The sequence below is a fragment of the Episyrphus balteatus genome, chromosome 1 (genome assembly GCF_945859705.1).
Source record: "Episyrphus balteatus chromosome 1, idEpiBalt1.1, whole genome shotgun sequence".
In the NCBI taxonomy this organism is placed as follows: domain Eukaryota; kingdom Metazoa; phylum Arthropoda; class Insecta; order Diptera; family Syrphidae; genus Episyrphus; species Episyrphus balteatus.
Window position 1 is genome coordinate 16962352 of NC_079134.1, and position 17910 is coordinate 16980261.

The 17910-nt window shown below is 33.3% G+C and overlaps 1 protein-coding gene across 1 annotated transcript in view; it reads right to left on the minus strand.

Moving 5' to 3' along the window:
• LOC129921251 (E3 ubiquitin-protein ligase MIB2) overlaps nt 1-17910 on the minus strand; it is a 28165-nt gene that overhangs the window by 3276 nt on the left and 6979 nt on the right. Inside the window, exons 2-9 of the mRNA XM_056002987.1 lie at nt 10153-10443; nt 7323-7490; nt 7001-7172; nt 6810-6925; nt 4689-4874; nt 4431-4626; nt 4191-4353; nt 1947-4134 (exon numbers count right to left, since the gene is read on the minus strand). Of these exons, the coding sequence (XP_055858962.1) occupies nt 2020-4134; nt 4191-4353; nt 4431-4626; nt 4689-4874; nt 6810-6925; nt 7001-7172; nt 7323-7490; nt 10153-10216 (3180 nt within the window). The 5' untranslated portion in view covers nt 10217-10443 and the 3' untranslated portion in view covers nt 1947-2019. The remainder of the gene's footprint in view (nt 1-1946; nt 4135-4190; nt 4354-4430; nt 4627-4688; nt 4875-6809; nt 6926-7000; nt 7173-7322; nt 7491-10152; nt 10444-17910) is intronic.

The following is a 17910-nucleotide window of genomic DNA, read 5'->3' on the forward strand; positions in this document are numbered from 1 at the left end:
ATCCAGAAGGCAGAAATGTCTTTGGACCGTTACATTGTTTTCAAACGTTTTCAAAATGTTAAATCGAGTTTTCTGAAGAATCAACATTTTTGCACTTACGTCGTTGTACCACCGGAGGTGCGATACAATCATATATAAATGCATAAACAAATAGTTTGGGAGAAAATCAGATAAAAAAAAAACGATTCTATGGTAGGTACCGTTAATAACGAATCTTGAAAAAACAAAAACTTTTTCCATTGAAAGATAGACCTTGTTTGAAAACTAATACATACTTCAATTTTTGTGACATTTTTAAATAACAGGTACCGTTATTTTTGGTCCAAACAAATTAATTCCAAAAACCCCTCTTTATAGGACCAAAAACTGCTACATACCAAGTTTGAAGTAGATGTGCCCTGACAGACAGACAAACGGACTTCCGAGAACTAATTTTTTCATAGCTCATAGCCTCGCTATATCCATTTTTTACTTGCGATATAGGTACTATAGGGCAAGTTTAGGATTCGTAAAAAAAATCGAACTCGAGATAACAATTTTACATGACATTACGATGATGGAGAATGCCAAAAAAGTGGGTCCGGCAATTCTGTCTGTCTGTCTGTCTGTCTGTCTGCCTGTCCGTCTGTCTGTCTGTAAGAACCTCGAGCTACATCCTAAACTACTGAAGGGATTTTCTTTAAACTTGGTAGTTAACAGTTTTGAGTGATTCCCTAGAGGAGAAATTGAAGTTTTTTTTTTAGGACCAAAACTAACGGTACCTGTCATATAACGGAAACAGAAAAGTTGATTTATTTCAAAAACGGCTCTAACGATTTTGATTAAAATTTTTCTGCTTACTGTTACAGATAAGAGCCTTCTTTGACAATAAAAAAAATATTTTTTGTACCGTTATCAACGGTACCTGCCATAGAACGGTTTTTTTGATTTATGAATTTCTCATAAACGACATAACAGATTTCCACCAAATTTTTAATACAGAAACGTTTAATCAATCATTATTTAAAAAAATTTAAAATTTTTCAAAAACCACATTTTTGGATTTTTAAAAAATATTTCAAAATTTTTTTTTGAAAAATCAATTTTTTGGAAACGAGTTGGTGAAAAAATTTGAAATTTTGTTTTTATGTGTAAATTAATTATTTATTCAAAATTGCATATCAACTTTTTTTTTTGAAAAATGTTAGAAAATTTTTATATATAAAAAATTATTTTTTTAAAAAACGGCTCTAACGATTTTCGAAAATTTTTTTGTAAAAATTCCTTTTTATACTAGAAATAAAATGGCATACTTTGTTTTTTGTAAAAGATCATTTAAAATGGTATTTTATTATTTATAAAAACGGATTTTATTTTTTTTGTACCACTAACGAAATTCCGTGAAAATGTCAAATTTTCCCTAATTTTGTTCAATAAAAAACTTTAACATTAGAGTAACTTTTACCATAAGAGCAAGTACGTGCGACCCCAGTCGTGCAATTTATTTTTTTCAAAATTGAAATTTATAGAGTATGTATCATTGAACAGTTTTGCAAACTAGTTTTGTAGAAAAATGATGCAAATCCTTTTTAAAATTCAAGTTAAATATCGGGCTTAACTACTAGCCCCATATAAGACTTGAAAGGTTTTTTTTTCGGTTTTTCTCAAAATTAATGATTATGGATATAGCCAGTTTTGCTTCTCATCTACCCATAGTATAAAGTACCTATATCGCATGTAAAAATAGCAACAAGTTATATCCTAATAGATTTAATTCAGAACAATCTGTATTTTCACCTATTTGTGTTACACTCAGTGCCAAAACAGCTGGCCTGTTTTGTACAGTATAAATATACGCGTCACATAAATTAGATATTAGCCCACAAACGTTGGCATAATCGATCCTGAATTTACAAACCATAAAGTACTTTTGTACTAAATTAAAATCAAACTTAACAAATACGTACCGATCATCAATTAATCTTGCAAAAACGACAACTTTCTTCCTCCAAACATCCGAATTTTATTTAAGTTGGACATCTAGTAGAGATTAATCTTCTTAAGAATAGTTTTCCTACACATATGACATGTGCGTAGTGTTTCTGCACACACACTACAAGCTCCATGTCCGCACAAAAATACAACATCTCTAATCCGCTCCATACAAATACTGCAATAGTGACACTCTTCGTACTCCTGTATTTTATTTTCCAAATAACGCAAGCGATCTGCCGACGACGTTCGTGTTGTGTCTTTTCCCGTAACCAAGCGCCCATTTTGGCCAACACGTTTCTCAATCATCATACCGCAACTGAGGCATTTCTTCATTCTAAGGCCACATTCTTCGCAAGATATCTGATGTTGACACGGCTCAAATTTAATTAAATGCAATATCTCATCGCAGACTATACACTCTTTTGGCTCAGTTATAAATACTGGCGTTGGTATTGGTTTGTTTTGTTGTTTACGACTAACATGACTGCCAGTTGCTGAAGTCGGTGGCGGTGGCAGAACAGGTGACAATAAATTCTCAAATTTGTTACTTTTGCTGGGATTCATTTCAAGATAACTTGATGTATCCGAATTGTTCTGCTTCTTTGGCACTTGCATATTTGATGTGTCGTCTGCAGGTGATGGTGCTGCTGATGACGATGAAGGAGGCATCTGCTGGTGATGATTTGACTGGCCTCTTTGTGCTGGAACTGGTGGTGGTGTTGAAATTGATGCTGCCCCTTCTCCACTCAAAGCATTGCCATCCGAACTTATATTCGCACTTTCAACACTTTCATTTAGATTTAAGGTCTGAATATTTCTGGTTAACTGATTTATACCCTCATTGTTAAGCACAGCAGCAGAAGATGTTGCTACATTGCTAGCCATTCTTTGATAGCTTAGAATCAAATCCTTCTCTTCTTGTTCGGTAATCCACTCAAATATCGTCGCCCCCTTGTTATTCGGCTCGATTTGGCATCCCCTCTTAGCTAAGTAACATAATATCGTATACATCAACCTATATTCTGTCAAATGAGTCAAGCAATTGAATATTTCCAGAATTTCTGGCGCTTCAGTTGGTGCTGAGGCCTGTTGAAGATTTGTTTTCTTGATCACACATAAATGCATTGCGTTGTCACCGTCTTCGTCCTTCGCTAAAATATCACAACCTAAATTGACTAGTTTTTCAAGGGCGGCCGCATGGCCCTGCGAAACGGCCAACAGGAATGGCGTTTGTCTCCGATTATTACGTATATCGATTTCGGCTTGCCCTTCCAAGACTAGTGCCTCAACGACATTGGCATGCCCATTGAGAGCAGCCAAATGCAATGCTGCAAACCCATCATCTTTCTTAACATTGACAAGTTGACGAGACAAATGGAGAATACGCTTGGCCGCAATGACGTTTCCCTTAAGCGAGGCGTGATGCAATACATTGAAACCACGATTGTTTTTGACAGTAAAGTCTAAATTTGGAGCGCTGCATAAAAGTTCAACAACTTCAGTATTTTCTTTGGCAATAGCATCGTGAAGTGCGGTGTCACCGTATGAATCTTGGATATTCACATCGGCACCGAATTCCAACAGCTGACGAACACAATGAGGTGTTTTCTTGTGAGCGCATATGTGCAGCGCTGAACAATGACTTGAGTTTAGAAAGTTAATATCGGCTCCGTTTTGTAAGAGGATCCGCATTGTTTCGGGTTGATTACCAAATGCAGCATAATGCAATGTGGAATCGCCTTCTTTATCGACAATATTCACATTGGCTCCTTTACTTATAAGGTAGTTGACTAAGTGTACATAGCCCTGATGGGCAGCTACTTGGATGCATGCTTTGCCGCCACTCATAACGTCGACTTGTTGGGGATTTTGTTCCAAGTATTGTTTGACAAAGTCCAGATGACCTTGTGCAGCTTCACGAACCAATTTGTCAGCTAGCGAGGTTCCTGATAATCCTGAGAGCGGTGTCATGACATGGTCAGTGCGGCGATGACTTAGGTCCATCATGCTGTTGGAACGTTCGGCTGCCGTTGCCAGTGGAGATCTTTCTAGTTTAACGCATTTGGGATTCAATGTCCATTCGAGACCATCATCGAGCTGTTGAATTCTTAGATCACCATCGGAATAGACTTTTATCACTTTGCAATGTTTGCCAAGAGCCTGGAAAAAACAATAAAATTAATTTAGAAAAAATACAAATTAGAAAGTGATTTTACATATTTCATTAGTTCAATCCACTCTCCATGTCCTTTTTGCAATTGTTGCACCTTAACTGCATCATTTATTATTGTTACTAAATCACCAACCCGAAATGAGCATACTTTTACTAAAGCTGCCGGATGAAATGTCCAACGATTAGGGCAGTTATCATATTGTACCCTTCGGATTGAAAAAAAAAAAAACAAGTTTACGTGTTAGGAAAATTGAAATCCGTGAAGGCTTCGCAAGAGACATACCTTATATCACCTTTATCTGTTATTCTATGTACTGTGCCTAATTTTGATAAATGTTCAACCATTCGAGGATTCCAGCCACCATGTCCTTGTTGTAATTTCATGAGAGCATCTACTTCTAAACATACTTTAACACGATCTCCAACTGAAAAGACAGGCTTGACAGTGGGAACAACGGGTTGTTGTTCTTCAGGTTGACCTAATTAAAAATGAAGAAAAAAAAATTAATTGTCTTTTTTTAAAATAACTTTTAAGACTTACCTAACACAGGCATATGGTCTTTATAATAATGCCCTCCAGATGTTGGAACTATATATTTTAAATCTACGTTTCCTTTATGACCGAGTCTATAAACGTTTGTTGAACCAGTTACCCAAGATACATTTGCTACACTTCGACAAGATTCGTTGTCCCATCCACGAATTTCCATAACACGCCCACTCTTACCTGGAAAAAGAAGAAGACAATTTACATAATTATTAAGGGAAGAATTGAGTCTTCATGTAAGAGATTCTAAAACTATGGAAAAGTTGGTGATCATAGTTAAATTGTACTTCCTAATACGTGATTGATATTGAATATCCTTTCAGTTGAATATGCCTTGTCAGGAAATTAGGGTTTTAAGGAGTTTTCTTCTCTGGGTGTTGGAAACTATAGGTTTAACAAATGTCACCTAAAAATGCATTTGTAAAATTCATGATTTACGATTTTTCAATATGAATAATATTTGCACCGAAAATGGGTAAAATTTGTTAAATTTTTCTTCGGATATGTGGATGAGGTTTTGCACTTGAAAGAAATAAAAGGGCTATAAATGTGCCCATGATTATGATTATGACTTTTTGCATTGTTTAAAGAAAAACTTACATAATAATTTTCTTATAACGATTTAATTATATTTCTTTTATGAAATCACTAGAGAAGCAATAAAAAAGTTTATTATTGCAATTTCGCTTTCAAATAAACTTTACCCCTTAAATAATAATTATTTTAAGGCTAGATTTGAGGCCATTTTTAGGAGTGACTTAGTCCACTTTCATAATTAAGGGCACATATAGGTTGCTACTCAAAAATAAAACCAAAATAAAAACATCATCATCATGCTGTAAGTTTTGCCTGGCAAACTTAAGTCATCTCATATTTTACAATAATGCTTATTACATCTCCTTTTAGTATCGTTTTATCTGGGATTAAATAAAGCTGATCACCGTTTCGACCTCGTCCACCATTTTAAGGCATTAGTGGCAAAATTCCAAGCGAATAGGAAAGTATGTGGGGTTTAATCTACTTGTGATTATATCTTGCACAGTGACAGTGACTGATAACCGTTCGGAAAGATAAATTTGCTGCCGAAAAGCTTGAAATTTAACGAATGGAAACATGTACAGCAAGATTTGTTTAATCTGTCCGATTTCAAAGATTTTGGTGTTAGGACCTTCGAGTGATTGTCCCACGTTCGGAAAAAAGCATTAACATATTTATAATGGTCATCATCTCAGGATCCGAAACTCCCTTTGGGCAGAAATTATGGACTCCAATCCAATGCATGATTGTGGCCCACAATGCAAACACAAATTTTTAATGAACGTTAAAAATAGTCTCCAAACTGAATATTTTATGAAGGCAGGGTAAAATACAACGAAAGTCGATTCCAAACTCGTCCAACCCCATCAGCACAGGATGTTGTTCCTTTATACTCAGTATATTGTGGAAGCATTGATATTGGACAGTCTTTAAGAAATACTGTTCTTATGTAAAAGATCCAGGTTGAGTCCGTAAAATATCATGCAAAGAACTTTCTGAGCTATTAAACGTTATGTATCTGGTTGAAAAAGGCTTCATGGAACATAAGTGAAGATGGACGCAATAGCACGTAGTCATAAAAAGCAATCCATAAAGTACGAGGAATAAGAGAAGTTCTCATCTGCACGAAATAATAAAGTTGGATTGGCCAAAAATTATATGATGTTCTACTCCAGATAAAATGGCAATTGTCCAAACACATTTTGATGAATATAAAATTTCTTAACAATTTTAAGTGAGTATTTTCGTTGTACTCTATTTTTATGAAGAAGAAAATGGAAAACTCTGAATTTCTTTATGTACCGATAATTGCAATGCGTGCAGCACTCTAGTAGCTATATATATTTATGTGTAGCCAAAACACATTTCAAGAGAACAACAACATATAGAAACAAATGGCCAAGATTTAAGATGTCAATGACGGCTTATTTTTAAAAATCTTTAATTAATCAATCGATGAATTGTATTTCAACAATGCGTATTCTCAAAAACTCATGCGTTTTTTTTATAAATTATTATCTCATAGAAATACTATTTAAGAGAAAATAATTATAAAATTTATGAAAAAAATAAACATACCTTCTCCACCGTCTTGTTGTCCCCACTCCCAATCTGGACCACGAACAACTTTTGCTCCAACAAATATTCCTTTCAGTTGAATTTTTCCAGATCCTTTACGTGGAGGCACTCTCACACTGGAAAAAAAAAAGAAAAATTTCAAAATTGCAATTTTGTTCAAATATAAGTTCTCAATTTATATATATTTTTACCCAAGAGATGTGGGTGTAGTGTAACGAATAAACGGATGTTCTGTATCATGCAGGTCAGCACCATAGCAGTAGGCGCATAAATGATAATTAGAACACAGCGCGCACTTAAAGACAATTCCGGCTATTCCACCTTTCGAGCAGCCATCACATACCACGTTTGAATGGCGAACACCTATAATATATTATTTTGAAACAAAAATTAAGTATATATAGATGTGATGAAGTATATTTTAATATATAAATCGTAGGCACACACATTGGCATCAACCAACAAAATATTTCGCAGAATTTTTTTTAAAAAGCTTTTGTTTCTCTCACTCACCAACTTGTGCGTTGTCTATGATTATCAAATCGTACTGATTCTGATATCCAACTCTGTAATTTGTTCTATGACCGGAATCCCAATTCACCACAACTGTCTTCTCGGGGGAATGTGCTGATCCGAAACGTCCTATCTCACAAACTGTACCGACGTGACCTTCTCCGTCGTCTACAAAAACAAAATATACAAATACATTTTTAATACAAACTATACACTCTACAAACTATACAACAAGAGTACATTAAAAGCAAAGTAAGAAATTTGAATTTGAGAGAAGAGCCACGAGAGTATCTTCTTATGGAGGATGCAGGGCGGCAGGCTGTTTTCTACTAAATCTGTTGCGGCTGCTCCTACTGCCAAACTATGTATCTTGATGTATTTTTTATTTTCTTTGGGGTGCGCGCATCAGTGTATTCGTCGGTTCAGCGGGTACTTAAGTAATTTTATTTTTTTTTTATGTGGGACATGTTGATTTTTTTCCCTGTTGCGCAGAGCCGAGCGTGGTGTTAACCATTTGTTTTGTTTTTGTCAATCTAATTTTAAATTCAATCTTTCGTTTATCGTTTGTCGGGGTAGACACAAGGAAATATTTCTTACAGCAGCCATATCCTCCGTCATCATATAGTAGGTATTGGCTGGCTTTCCCTTTTTGTTCAACATCCAGCGCATCGGCTCCGGCATTCATAAGATATATAGAAAATGTGAAATGTTTTCAAAGGGAGGATGGGTGAATTTTTAGAATGCTGCCCTTTTATTTTTAAATATAAATCTGTCTACAGCACGCGACAAAGTATTTTCATCTTTATGGTTGTCAGAATTTTTTTTTTTTTTTTTGTTATTTTTCAGAAAATCAAGAAAATGTGGTGCTCATGTCGTCACCAATGCAAGCATATGGTACAGTAGAAGCTAAAATTAAGTACCTGAGGGGAGATCAACATTTTTTTATTGATCACTTAGATACTTTGAAGGCTGAATTGGGGTTCCCAGCTTAAAATAAAATGTGATATTAAAGTAAAATATGATACCCCAGGTTATGTGTTTTGACGATTGAGTTTTGAAGAAATCTGACTTCCAGTTCTTCTCCTAAGGAATTGTACTTATTTTATCTTTAAGTGTTTATTTTCCTGGTTTTAATTTACGTCTCGTCCAATTGAGCTTGACTATTTTAGTCGTTCTCTTGTGGAGGATGACCAATTGAGAATTCCCGTTGTTTTATCAAAGCCGATCAAAACATCACCGAAGCCTTGATGTCCTCTTTAGCATCGTACTTGAAGCAATGGTACGCAATTCAGAAATCAACACCAGTGGAATAATTTTGCAAAAGTCCGTTCATGCGGATGATATTGACATTCCCCGGGCTCAACGCAGATCACCTTTACTTAAGGTCTGAATTTTAAGAAGCTTCGATGATGTCATAAAAAGTCAGCCTGTAAAAGTTCAGAACTTAAGTTCAGTTGGACTGCGTTGAAAGCGGGAATTATGGGAAAAACGAAATGAGCTGTCAGTAGTGCGTTTGCTGGTTTTGAGACGTTTGCTTCGAAAGAATAACTTTTGCCACTCGCTGTGTCTTCGAACTGAGAAGTAGGGTGGACCAGAAACTCCTATTTTTTTTTTTTTTTCTTTTTTTGTTCTTCTTCTTACATATATGTTGTTCCTCTGAGAAAACCAAAGTTACTCAATTTTTTTCAGATTTTTAAAGTGATTTTTTAAGGTCGCACGTTTCTTTTGGTTTTCTTAGAGGAACAACATATAAGAAGAAGAACAAAAAAACGAAAAGAAGGATTTTCTGGTCCACCATACTGAGAAGGGGTAGTTATATTTAAGCTGTAAAGCCCTCTCTCAAAGCACCAAGTTAGCCCTTTATCAACCCAGTTTTGCTGTATGTGCCGAGCTATGGACATTGTCAGGAGCGGATTAAAACCTCTTGGTTTACAGAGAAAGATTCTTCGGATAATGTTCAGTCCATTGTGCATTAGCGGAGGAGAAAAAACTAGCATCTTAAAGCTCAAATCGTTGCTATTCGATTAGTAATAGTAGAGGTATCACATGCTCAAAAACAGTTCTTACCTATAACCAGGGAAGAGATTATATCAGCAATCGTAGTAGAATACTAGATAGGACTCTACGACGTTCTTGCAGGTTCTTTCGCGTGCAGCGAAATCTAGAGACTCAGCTTGGAACTGCATGAGTTTTACCCCAGAGCGATTATCACACTCCAATATTCAAAAAAATGGAACAACTCTCTTTATATAAGAAGCTTGGCTATTATCAAGTAATTGCAAATGTTCGTAAACGAGTCTACGAAAAATCTTAAAGGGTTTTCTGTTTACTATTCAACTACATATTTCATGTACTAAAAGCTATACCTTGCAGAATATACATACTAAATCGTTGCCTGAAGCAATCAGACATATGGTTGGTTATTCTTCAACAACTTTAAAAATAAAAGGAAGGAAGTAGGGTTTCCATGCAGAGAATTTCCCCTCTCAATTTCTGACGAGTTTATTAAAAACAAAAACAAAACAGAAGTTGAAAATGTTTCCAAAAATAGCATTGAATTTAAATACACCACATGTCTCATTCATAAGAAGAGCGCCAGAGAGTTCTAAAGAAAAAAGAATTTAAAAAAAAATCTATATCCGAATCAGTTATTTTTAGAATTTTCGAAATACCATTTTTTTAATAAGAACCTCTAAAATAAAATTTGACTTAAGAAATATTATTTATGAAACATTTTACATATGAATTAAGTATTTCAGAGATGTAGTCTTAATACTTTATGTTTATAAATTTTTTTTTAAATTTTTCTTTTTAATAATTTGAAAATTACCTTGATTTTGCCATATCCAATTTGGTCCGCGAACAACTCTGATGCCTGGTGGAATTGTTGCCATTTCTTCGTTTATTTAGTCTTTGTCTCGTTCCGTATGTGATTTTAATTAAGTTATATAGTTACTTCAATGTTTTTTTTGTTGTTGTTTTGTTTGAGTTCTATCCCAAAAAGAAAATGTGTTTTCTCATTTTATATTTTCCTTTCCTTTGTTTTCAGGGGTCGATGAACTACGTGTGGTACGACAAGATTGACCAATATGATCTGATCCCAGGGTTATTGATTGTCATACTGAAAGCAAAATAAAACACTTTATCAAAAAAATTCTACAGAATTATTTTAGTTAATAATAATTTTAAATATATTTTTCTGTAGTAAGTAATATAAATTGCCAGCAGCAATTGAACATGCATGTCATCGTTACTAATTAGTCGTGTTTTTTTCTTTATAATCTTCTCAACTAATTTCTCATCAGCAGAACGTTTTATTTATTTTTGAAGCGGTGCAAGAAGTGGGTTTAAGAAAATAACAAAACCACAAATTTATACAAATATAGCAAATTCGGAAGCTTGAGTGCGAAGACCTTTTATTCAAGAACACAATAATTGAGGGGTGGTAGTTATGCAGAACGAGGGCTTAAGACTTATCGACATAAACTCTCAACAAATTTCGATTTTCTTTTTATATTCGACAGGCCAAATTATTTGTAATATAATTTTTTGACGAATTCGAACGTATCCTTTCAAAATAGTTTAGACGAAGCTTAACTATTAAAGCAAACACGATTTCTAGATAATATGGGTTTAAAAAATAAATTCATAGAGTATTCAATTCATATTAGACCAGTGCCGAAGCCTTCAAAAACATTAAAAAGTAAAAGAAAATCATAGTAGAATGAAACCCATTGGAAAAGGAGGTGAATATGATAAGAATGAAAGGAAAAATAGATTACGGGCGAGCCGAGTTCGGGAAGTGGGTGGGTTTAGTTTTTAATGGTTAAAAAAGGTATATCTCGATTTCCTTCAAAACTACAAGTCCTATGGAAAAAAGTTGTATGTAATAAAAAGATCTACAGTTTTTGTATCGACAATTTTTTCACATAACCTCAAAATTGATGTGAAAAAATCAAATAACCGAGTTTTTGGTTTTTTATTTGTATCTTTTTTCAAAAAAAAAAATTTTTCTACGAAATTTTGTGAAAACATACATTATTATGTCCCAAATACACTGTATTTTATTTGATTTAAAGAATTAATTTTTTCACCAAAAAAAACACCCGTATTTTCAATCGAAAACTCACGTGTCAAAATATCAGCTTTTTTTCAAAAAGTCGGTGGGTATTTCGTTCGTTAAAATGTCTACTTTCAGATGCTGTAAAAAAATTACATTAGGTAGTAGGTATACTATAGTCTATAGACATGTTCTCGTAAAATGCAAAAAATGAAAAAAGCTTGAATTCGAAATTTTCTTTTATCATTGTTTACAGTTTTGGCTTTAGATAATTAAAAGTACTATAATTCATTCTTGAAGAATATCCCAAACAAATCAAAAGTTCTTCAGATATTTGAAAAAATGTCAGTTTGCCCAAACCTTGCGAAACAAACCCGGACTTCGACCGACTATAAAATTGAATTCAATTAACTCAAGGAATTCATTTGTATATCAGCTTTTAGATAATTTCATTGTGAATAAGTCTGTCCTTGGACATTTTTGGTTTAAATAAGTAAAAATGGAGCAATGAAATAAAAACTGCACCGACCTCTTTTCCAAGATGGCGGAAAAAAATGCACATACACAAAATTGCACAGGGCCATAAGGATGCAAATAAATTTTTTTGTTTGTCATACTTAGTTTATATTAAATCAATCCCTCGAAGTCTGTTTACTTTAAAAGTCTAAAAGTTACCAATTAATACGATTTTATTGAGTTTTTGAAACTTGCTTTTAACTAAAAAAGTCAAAAATATAGAAAAAGTGCTAATTTTTGAAAAGGTACATTTAAGTCGTTTCTTGACAAAAAAAAAATTAAAAATTGCATATTATCACGGGATTTTACCTCTACTTTATTTTATTAGTAGTTTGGAAGTATTGGCTTTATACACAAAATGCCCCTTGATTTAGTAAAAATAAAATCCTCAATTTTTTAACTATTTTTTCTTTGATTTTAGGTTAGAATTTTAGTCAAAAATAATTTTTAAAATTTTGTAACCATCATTTTTTTTTCTATGAAAAGTGTGTTTGAACCATTTCAAAATTAGGCTTTCGGGTTAAATCAAAAAAACTGAAAACCGACCAGCCGTTTTCTCAGAAATGCACCAATGGATTTAGTAGCACTTTTGGCTGGAGTATACTTTTATGCCAAGGAATCATAATCAGCAATAAAAACTCTTGAACGAATTTGTTCTATTTTTGCTCTGGAGCTCCGGCCTATTAAAAATAGACTATAATTCGTATTCCAAAAATGATTTTACAAATCATAACAAATTGCTCAGGGGCGAAATCGGCTAACGCAATAGTCGACAGTTGATAGTCAAAAAATAGTTTTTCTACAAAAGTCTTCCATTTTGACTATCAATTATTATTGACTACCACGTTAGCCGATTTCGCCCGAGTTTAAAAATGAAAATTGATAAAGTATTTCAAAAATCTTAAATTATAAAAAAACATGATTAACGTTTTCATGTGGAACTCCATGTTAAAGAAGAATTCTCATTATTAAGTCAAACCAATTTTAATGACATTCCATATGTACCGTTGCAAATCTAAAGAAAACAGTTTTCAAGGTTTCAAAAGCACATACCTCATATACATATTATTAGGTATGTGTGCAAGAAACCGAGTGCACATTTTTTTCATCATCATCAGTTTAAGTAGGAGAATCATAAAGCAAACAAACAGTGATTTCCCAGCACGTGCTACAACCATAGTCGCCATCGCCATCCACTTCACATCCATCCATTTCATACCCATTACATACACATCATTGCACATACACAAATCGGGTCAGTTATATTAGGGAAAGTAAATAACAGTTCTTTTCGAACTTTTTGATTTTACCCCCATGAAAGATGCAGCAGGAATAAGTAAATAACAAATAATGTATGTAACTTATTCATTCTTGAACTGTTGGGTCGACAGTTTTACGACTAATCGAAAATATTCATATTCTATCGTTCTTTTCCAATTTATGCCGATGACTCACAATTTCTTCAAAGTGTTTTTTTTTTAGGCCGAATGGAAACCCTTTTTGGCAAACAACTCCATCAATTTTAGCGATATATTATATGAAAAAACTTGCGGCATTTCTTTATTTTCGTTTGCTTCAAACCTATCCCCCCACAATTCAGTTAAGTTACCTTCAAACAATCCTCTTCTATAGAAATTCAATATTTTTTACCAATACACTGCTGCCAATTGGTTAAGTAATATTCATTGTTATGATGCCCAATTAGACTAAACGTTCCAATTCGAATATCGGTTTAAGTGAAATATACACGCAGTCTTATGACCCATCAGCTGAATTGGTTCGAACCCCTTTTTTTGTTGTATACATGTATTGCTTAGAAGAATCAAATATCAAATGTAAGAACGGCGCTCAAAGAATATATTTTTTGTATAATTAGATAACACGTCTGAGTGGCAGGTTTGCAAAAGAGGCAAAAAGTTTGTGATGCAACAATTGTCTATCGATATAATAAAAGGTTGGTGACGACAAGTCGCATTACGTTAAGGAAGGAAAATATAAATATAGCGATGTTTTATCGACTAGTTACTGTTCAATTCAAAGTTTTGGAATGAATTTTTCTCAGAATTGCCCCAACACGTAATGGCAATGAATTGATGTTTCAATTTATTTCATTTCAATTTCTTAACACCCCCTTTTTATAACACTTATCTGTAGAAAGATTTCAAAACTTAATTGAATCAATTAATCACGTTAGAAGAATGTTCCGACAAATAGAAAAGCAGAACATATGGAAAGCTAGAATATTTGCATTTCTAGTTTTGGATTCGAAATCGTTAAAGCTTCTGGAAATCCTGTGAATATACTTGCTAATTGTTTGTGACAGTTTGCAAGCGTTTTGATGTGTCCGAAACCGTGTAACCATTTCGAAATGAGAGCATTTGGAATTGCAAACAAGCAGATTTGTTTTTATGCGAGAGTTATTTGTCAACTTTGAATCAGCTGCTTTGAATGTTTTGTTCCAGAATTAACTAGCTTCGAGCTAACTTTACTGTTAAGCTAGCACTACTAGTAAGCCGCTTGTAAGCCACTTTTTTACTACAAAATGACGATAATCAGTTTTCGTTTTAAAACCCGTTTTGAGGCATTTTGAGAGTGCTTGTACTAACTTGACTGTCAAGTTTGCACTTCCAGGGGTTATTAAAAGGGCGCTACAATTTTTTTTCTTTCACGACAAAATGTACGACAAATTCACGTAAGTACTATATTTTAGAAAATCAAAAGTGGTAATGCTTACTTGACGGACATCCTATTTCAGGCTTTGATAAGTTGTTCATGTTCATCCCTAATTTTAACGGTTTTCGATTAAATTTAGTTCTTGTGAAATTCTTAATACCTCAACTTTGAACCATATTTTGCTTCCCCTGTCCGTAATTGATTTTTGTTTTTTTCTTTTAATATTATGCTTCGAATAACAGAAGATAACATTAGAAGCAAGAAAATCTGAGGAAGCCTTCATGGAATAATAAAAATACAAAATACAACCTTCCAGCACAATCACGAAAAAAAAGGAAGAGAAAAATATAATTACATAACAATTCAATACTGAGACCCCTTCCGACATTTTTTTAGATCAACTGGTGAAGTTGTGGTTCCTTTCGAGATTATGATAATAATCGAAAATAGAAGGCCATTAAGAAGAAGGGTTTAATAAATTTTCAATCTTTTGCATCTGTTGTATAAAAAATTTAGTTTAGTCGTTAATCAGATAGCAGAAAATGACGCACATTTCTCTCAAAACTGTTGGTTTTAGAGACCTACATATCTACCCTGTGGTGCTAAAAAAAGGCGTATTTCTATTTTGAGATAAATCCATTTTACTGACAAAGGAAAGAGTTGAGAATTGTAAATGTGCTCAATTTCAAAAATGATTTTGCAGTAGAAAACTTTAGTTTGAACAATAATAATATATTGCTCAAGCTTCTCCGTGCGCATATAATTTTTTTTAATTTTTAGAGTTAGCAATAAGTGCAGTTTTCTGTTAAGGAATACGGCGGAGTAATATCGTTTTGCTTATCTTCACTGACTATATTATTTTAAGCATCTAGCTTATTTTACATTAATACTTTCATAATTATCTATAAATACGAAATAAAAAGAAAGGTAGGCCTAAAAACTCCTGGTACAAGCAAATGCAAAAACACCAGCATTCAGTTGGCCTTAGAAATGGAACAAAACAAAACCGGGAGGCTTGCCGCCGATTTCTGAGGTCAACCCGGCGAACCCCACAAGCGGATCACTAGTGTGAAGCAGTAACGTGGGATAGTTATGATCCCCTCGACATCGAGATCATAACAGCGCCGAGAAAAAGGAAGAAGAAGAAGACTTTCATAATTATCTATCATATATCATATTTTAAACTCCCAGAAATATTATACTATTATAAAAAAAAACTCTATTTTACCAGACCTCATTTATGATTTCGTTCATATTGATTATGTCTGGAATTATTGTTTTACTGATATCAGTAATTAAAAATATTTTTTTTATAACATATTTTCAATGGAATGCCAAAATGTTTGATTATGCCTAGGAAGTAATTTGTATTCTTTGCACATATACATACGTTATTCTGAAAAAAAAAAAAAATCAGTCCAGTGTGCATTTGAAGACCTATTTAAAAACAGATTCACGAAATTAGAAACCCAAATACGAGATACACGATCTATGTTGTGTTGTTTCCTCATGCTTGCTTCCGTTTTTGATACAAACATAATTTTCCACGGATTTCAAGAAAAAAGAAAAAATAAAACAATACAAAGGGGATAGTATAAGCTGTGTGGAAATATGTTTTGCCTCTGAACAATGCAACACAAAACAAAACAAAAATGCTGAAACCTCTTTACATTGGCAACGTTTTTTGTTACAAAATGAAACGAAACTTTTCTGGAGTAGTATGGAATAGGCGCACACGCTTACTTAAACTTACATCGTCATGGCTCCTGTTTAACGTCGTCGTCATAATCATTTGTAATCGGAAAGAAATTGTACCCGAGGGAACGTTTGCATTCGATTTCGTTGCTACGGCGAGTACTTTTTTTTTTCTTTACTTTTTTTTCTGCTACGCTGTGCTGCTCTTAGAAAATAGTAAAAGTCACCAACGCAACAGTGCGTTCAAATCAAAGTGTGCAGGTAAAGAAGAACAAAAAATGAAACTCAAAAGTCAAGGAACCTCTTGAAACCAATTACCACAACTTTTCACATCTTCCGTCCGATGGTTAAGCATTTATGATTTCAACAGAAGGCAGTTGGGTCTTAAAGATTGCTTGTAATTGTTTTATTTTGCTACTGCAATAAGATTGCGGTATTATTTTTTGACTTAATTGTATCAAAATAGAAACTACGCAGCAAGGTGTTCGTATTCCATTGAATAAACTTGAATATGTTTTTAGGAAATTAGGTATGAAAATAAAAAAAATTTATAAGAAAAAATGCCATAAAATTTGATGATGTAACTTAAAAAGTATATTGTTCAAAAATAGAAAAAAATATATTATAATAAAAAAGCATACAAAAAAGTAAGTCAAGTAAAAGTTCGACATTCCAAAGTATTTTTTGAGTACTTCTGCGGTTTATTCGACAAGATCTTAAAAAGGAGGTATTAAATTTATTTTGTCATCAAAAATTTTTAACTTAGATCTTCGTTATTTGTGTTATTTTAAAAAATCGCACGATTTTTTCAATGAACAGGTGATGAGTACCGATTAAATGTTTCTAGGTTTTGACCGCAATGTTAATATTTGGTCGATTTTTCTAGAGCCAGACTGATGAGGAACTATCAGATTGTTGGTTAAATTGTAGCCAAAATACATCTCTTCCTATATTTTTAAATCCAATTTGAGGAATTAAACGGTTGCTGGATTTCAAAATAGCAACTGTTTTTAAGCAACTCTTTCACAATAATAATACCGATTCTATTTATACTTTGCTCTATCCCATCTTGTATGCCTGTCTTAACGTATATTTCCAGAAATATTACAGTTAGAAAAATGCAAAAACAACGTTTTTTTTACTTTTGAGGTTATGCTCTAAATTTGGGAAATTTTTTTAAACATAAATTGTAACGTAAGAGAAGGATTTGATCAGGTTTCAAAAGAACAAAAACTATTCTTACAAATTTCTGTTTTTACAAATTTCCCTAATTTAGAGCATAACCTCAAAAGTAAAAAAAAGTAGTCAAAAAACTTTTCTTTGCATTTTATAACGGTAATATTTCAAAAACGGTACGTAGTAGAATATTTCTGACATCAGATTCGAGTTCAGCACACCGAAAACTTTTGGAAAAGTATAGTTTACTCTCACAAAAAAAAAAAAGTTTAATTTTGTAGACGTATGTATTACCTATGAACACGCCTTTGTAGCAAAGTTAGCATGTTTAAAAATTGAATTCGCTGACCATAAGATGGCAAGGATCGGTCCAAGGAAGACCCTTCAGAGCAAAAGATATAAAATTATGTTCACTCAATATGATTCTTTGAGAGCCTGATAAAACAGACTACATACTTGAAAAGCGAA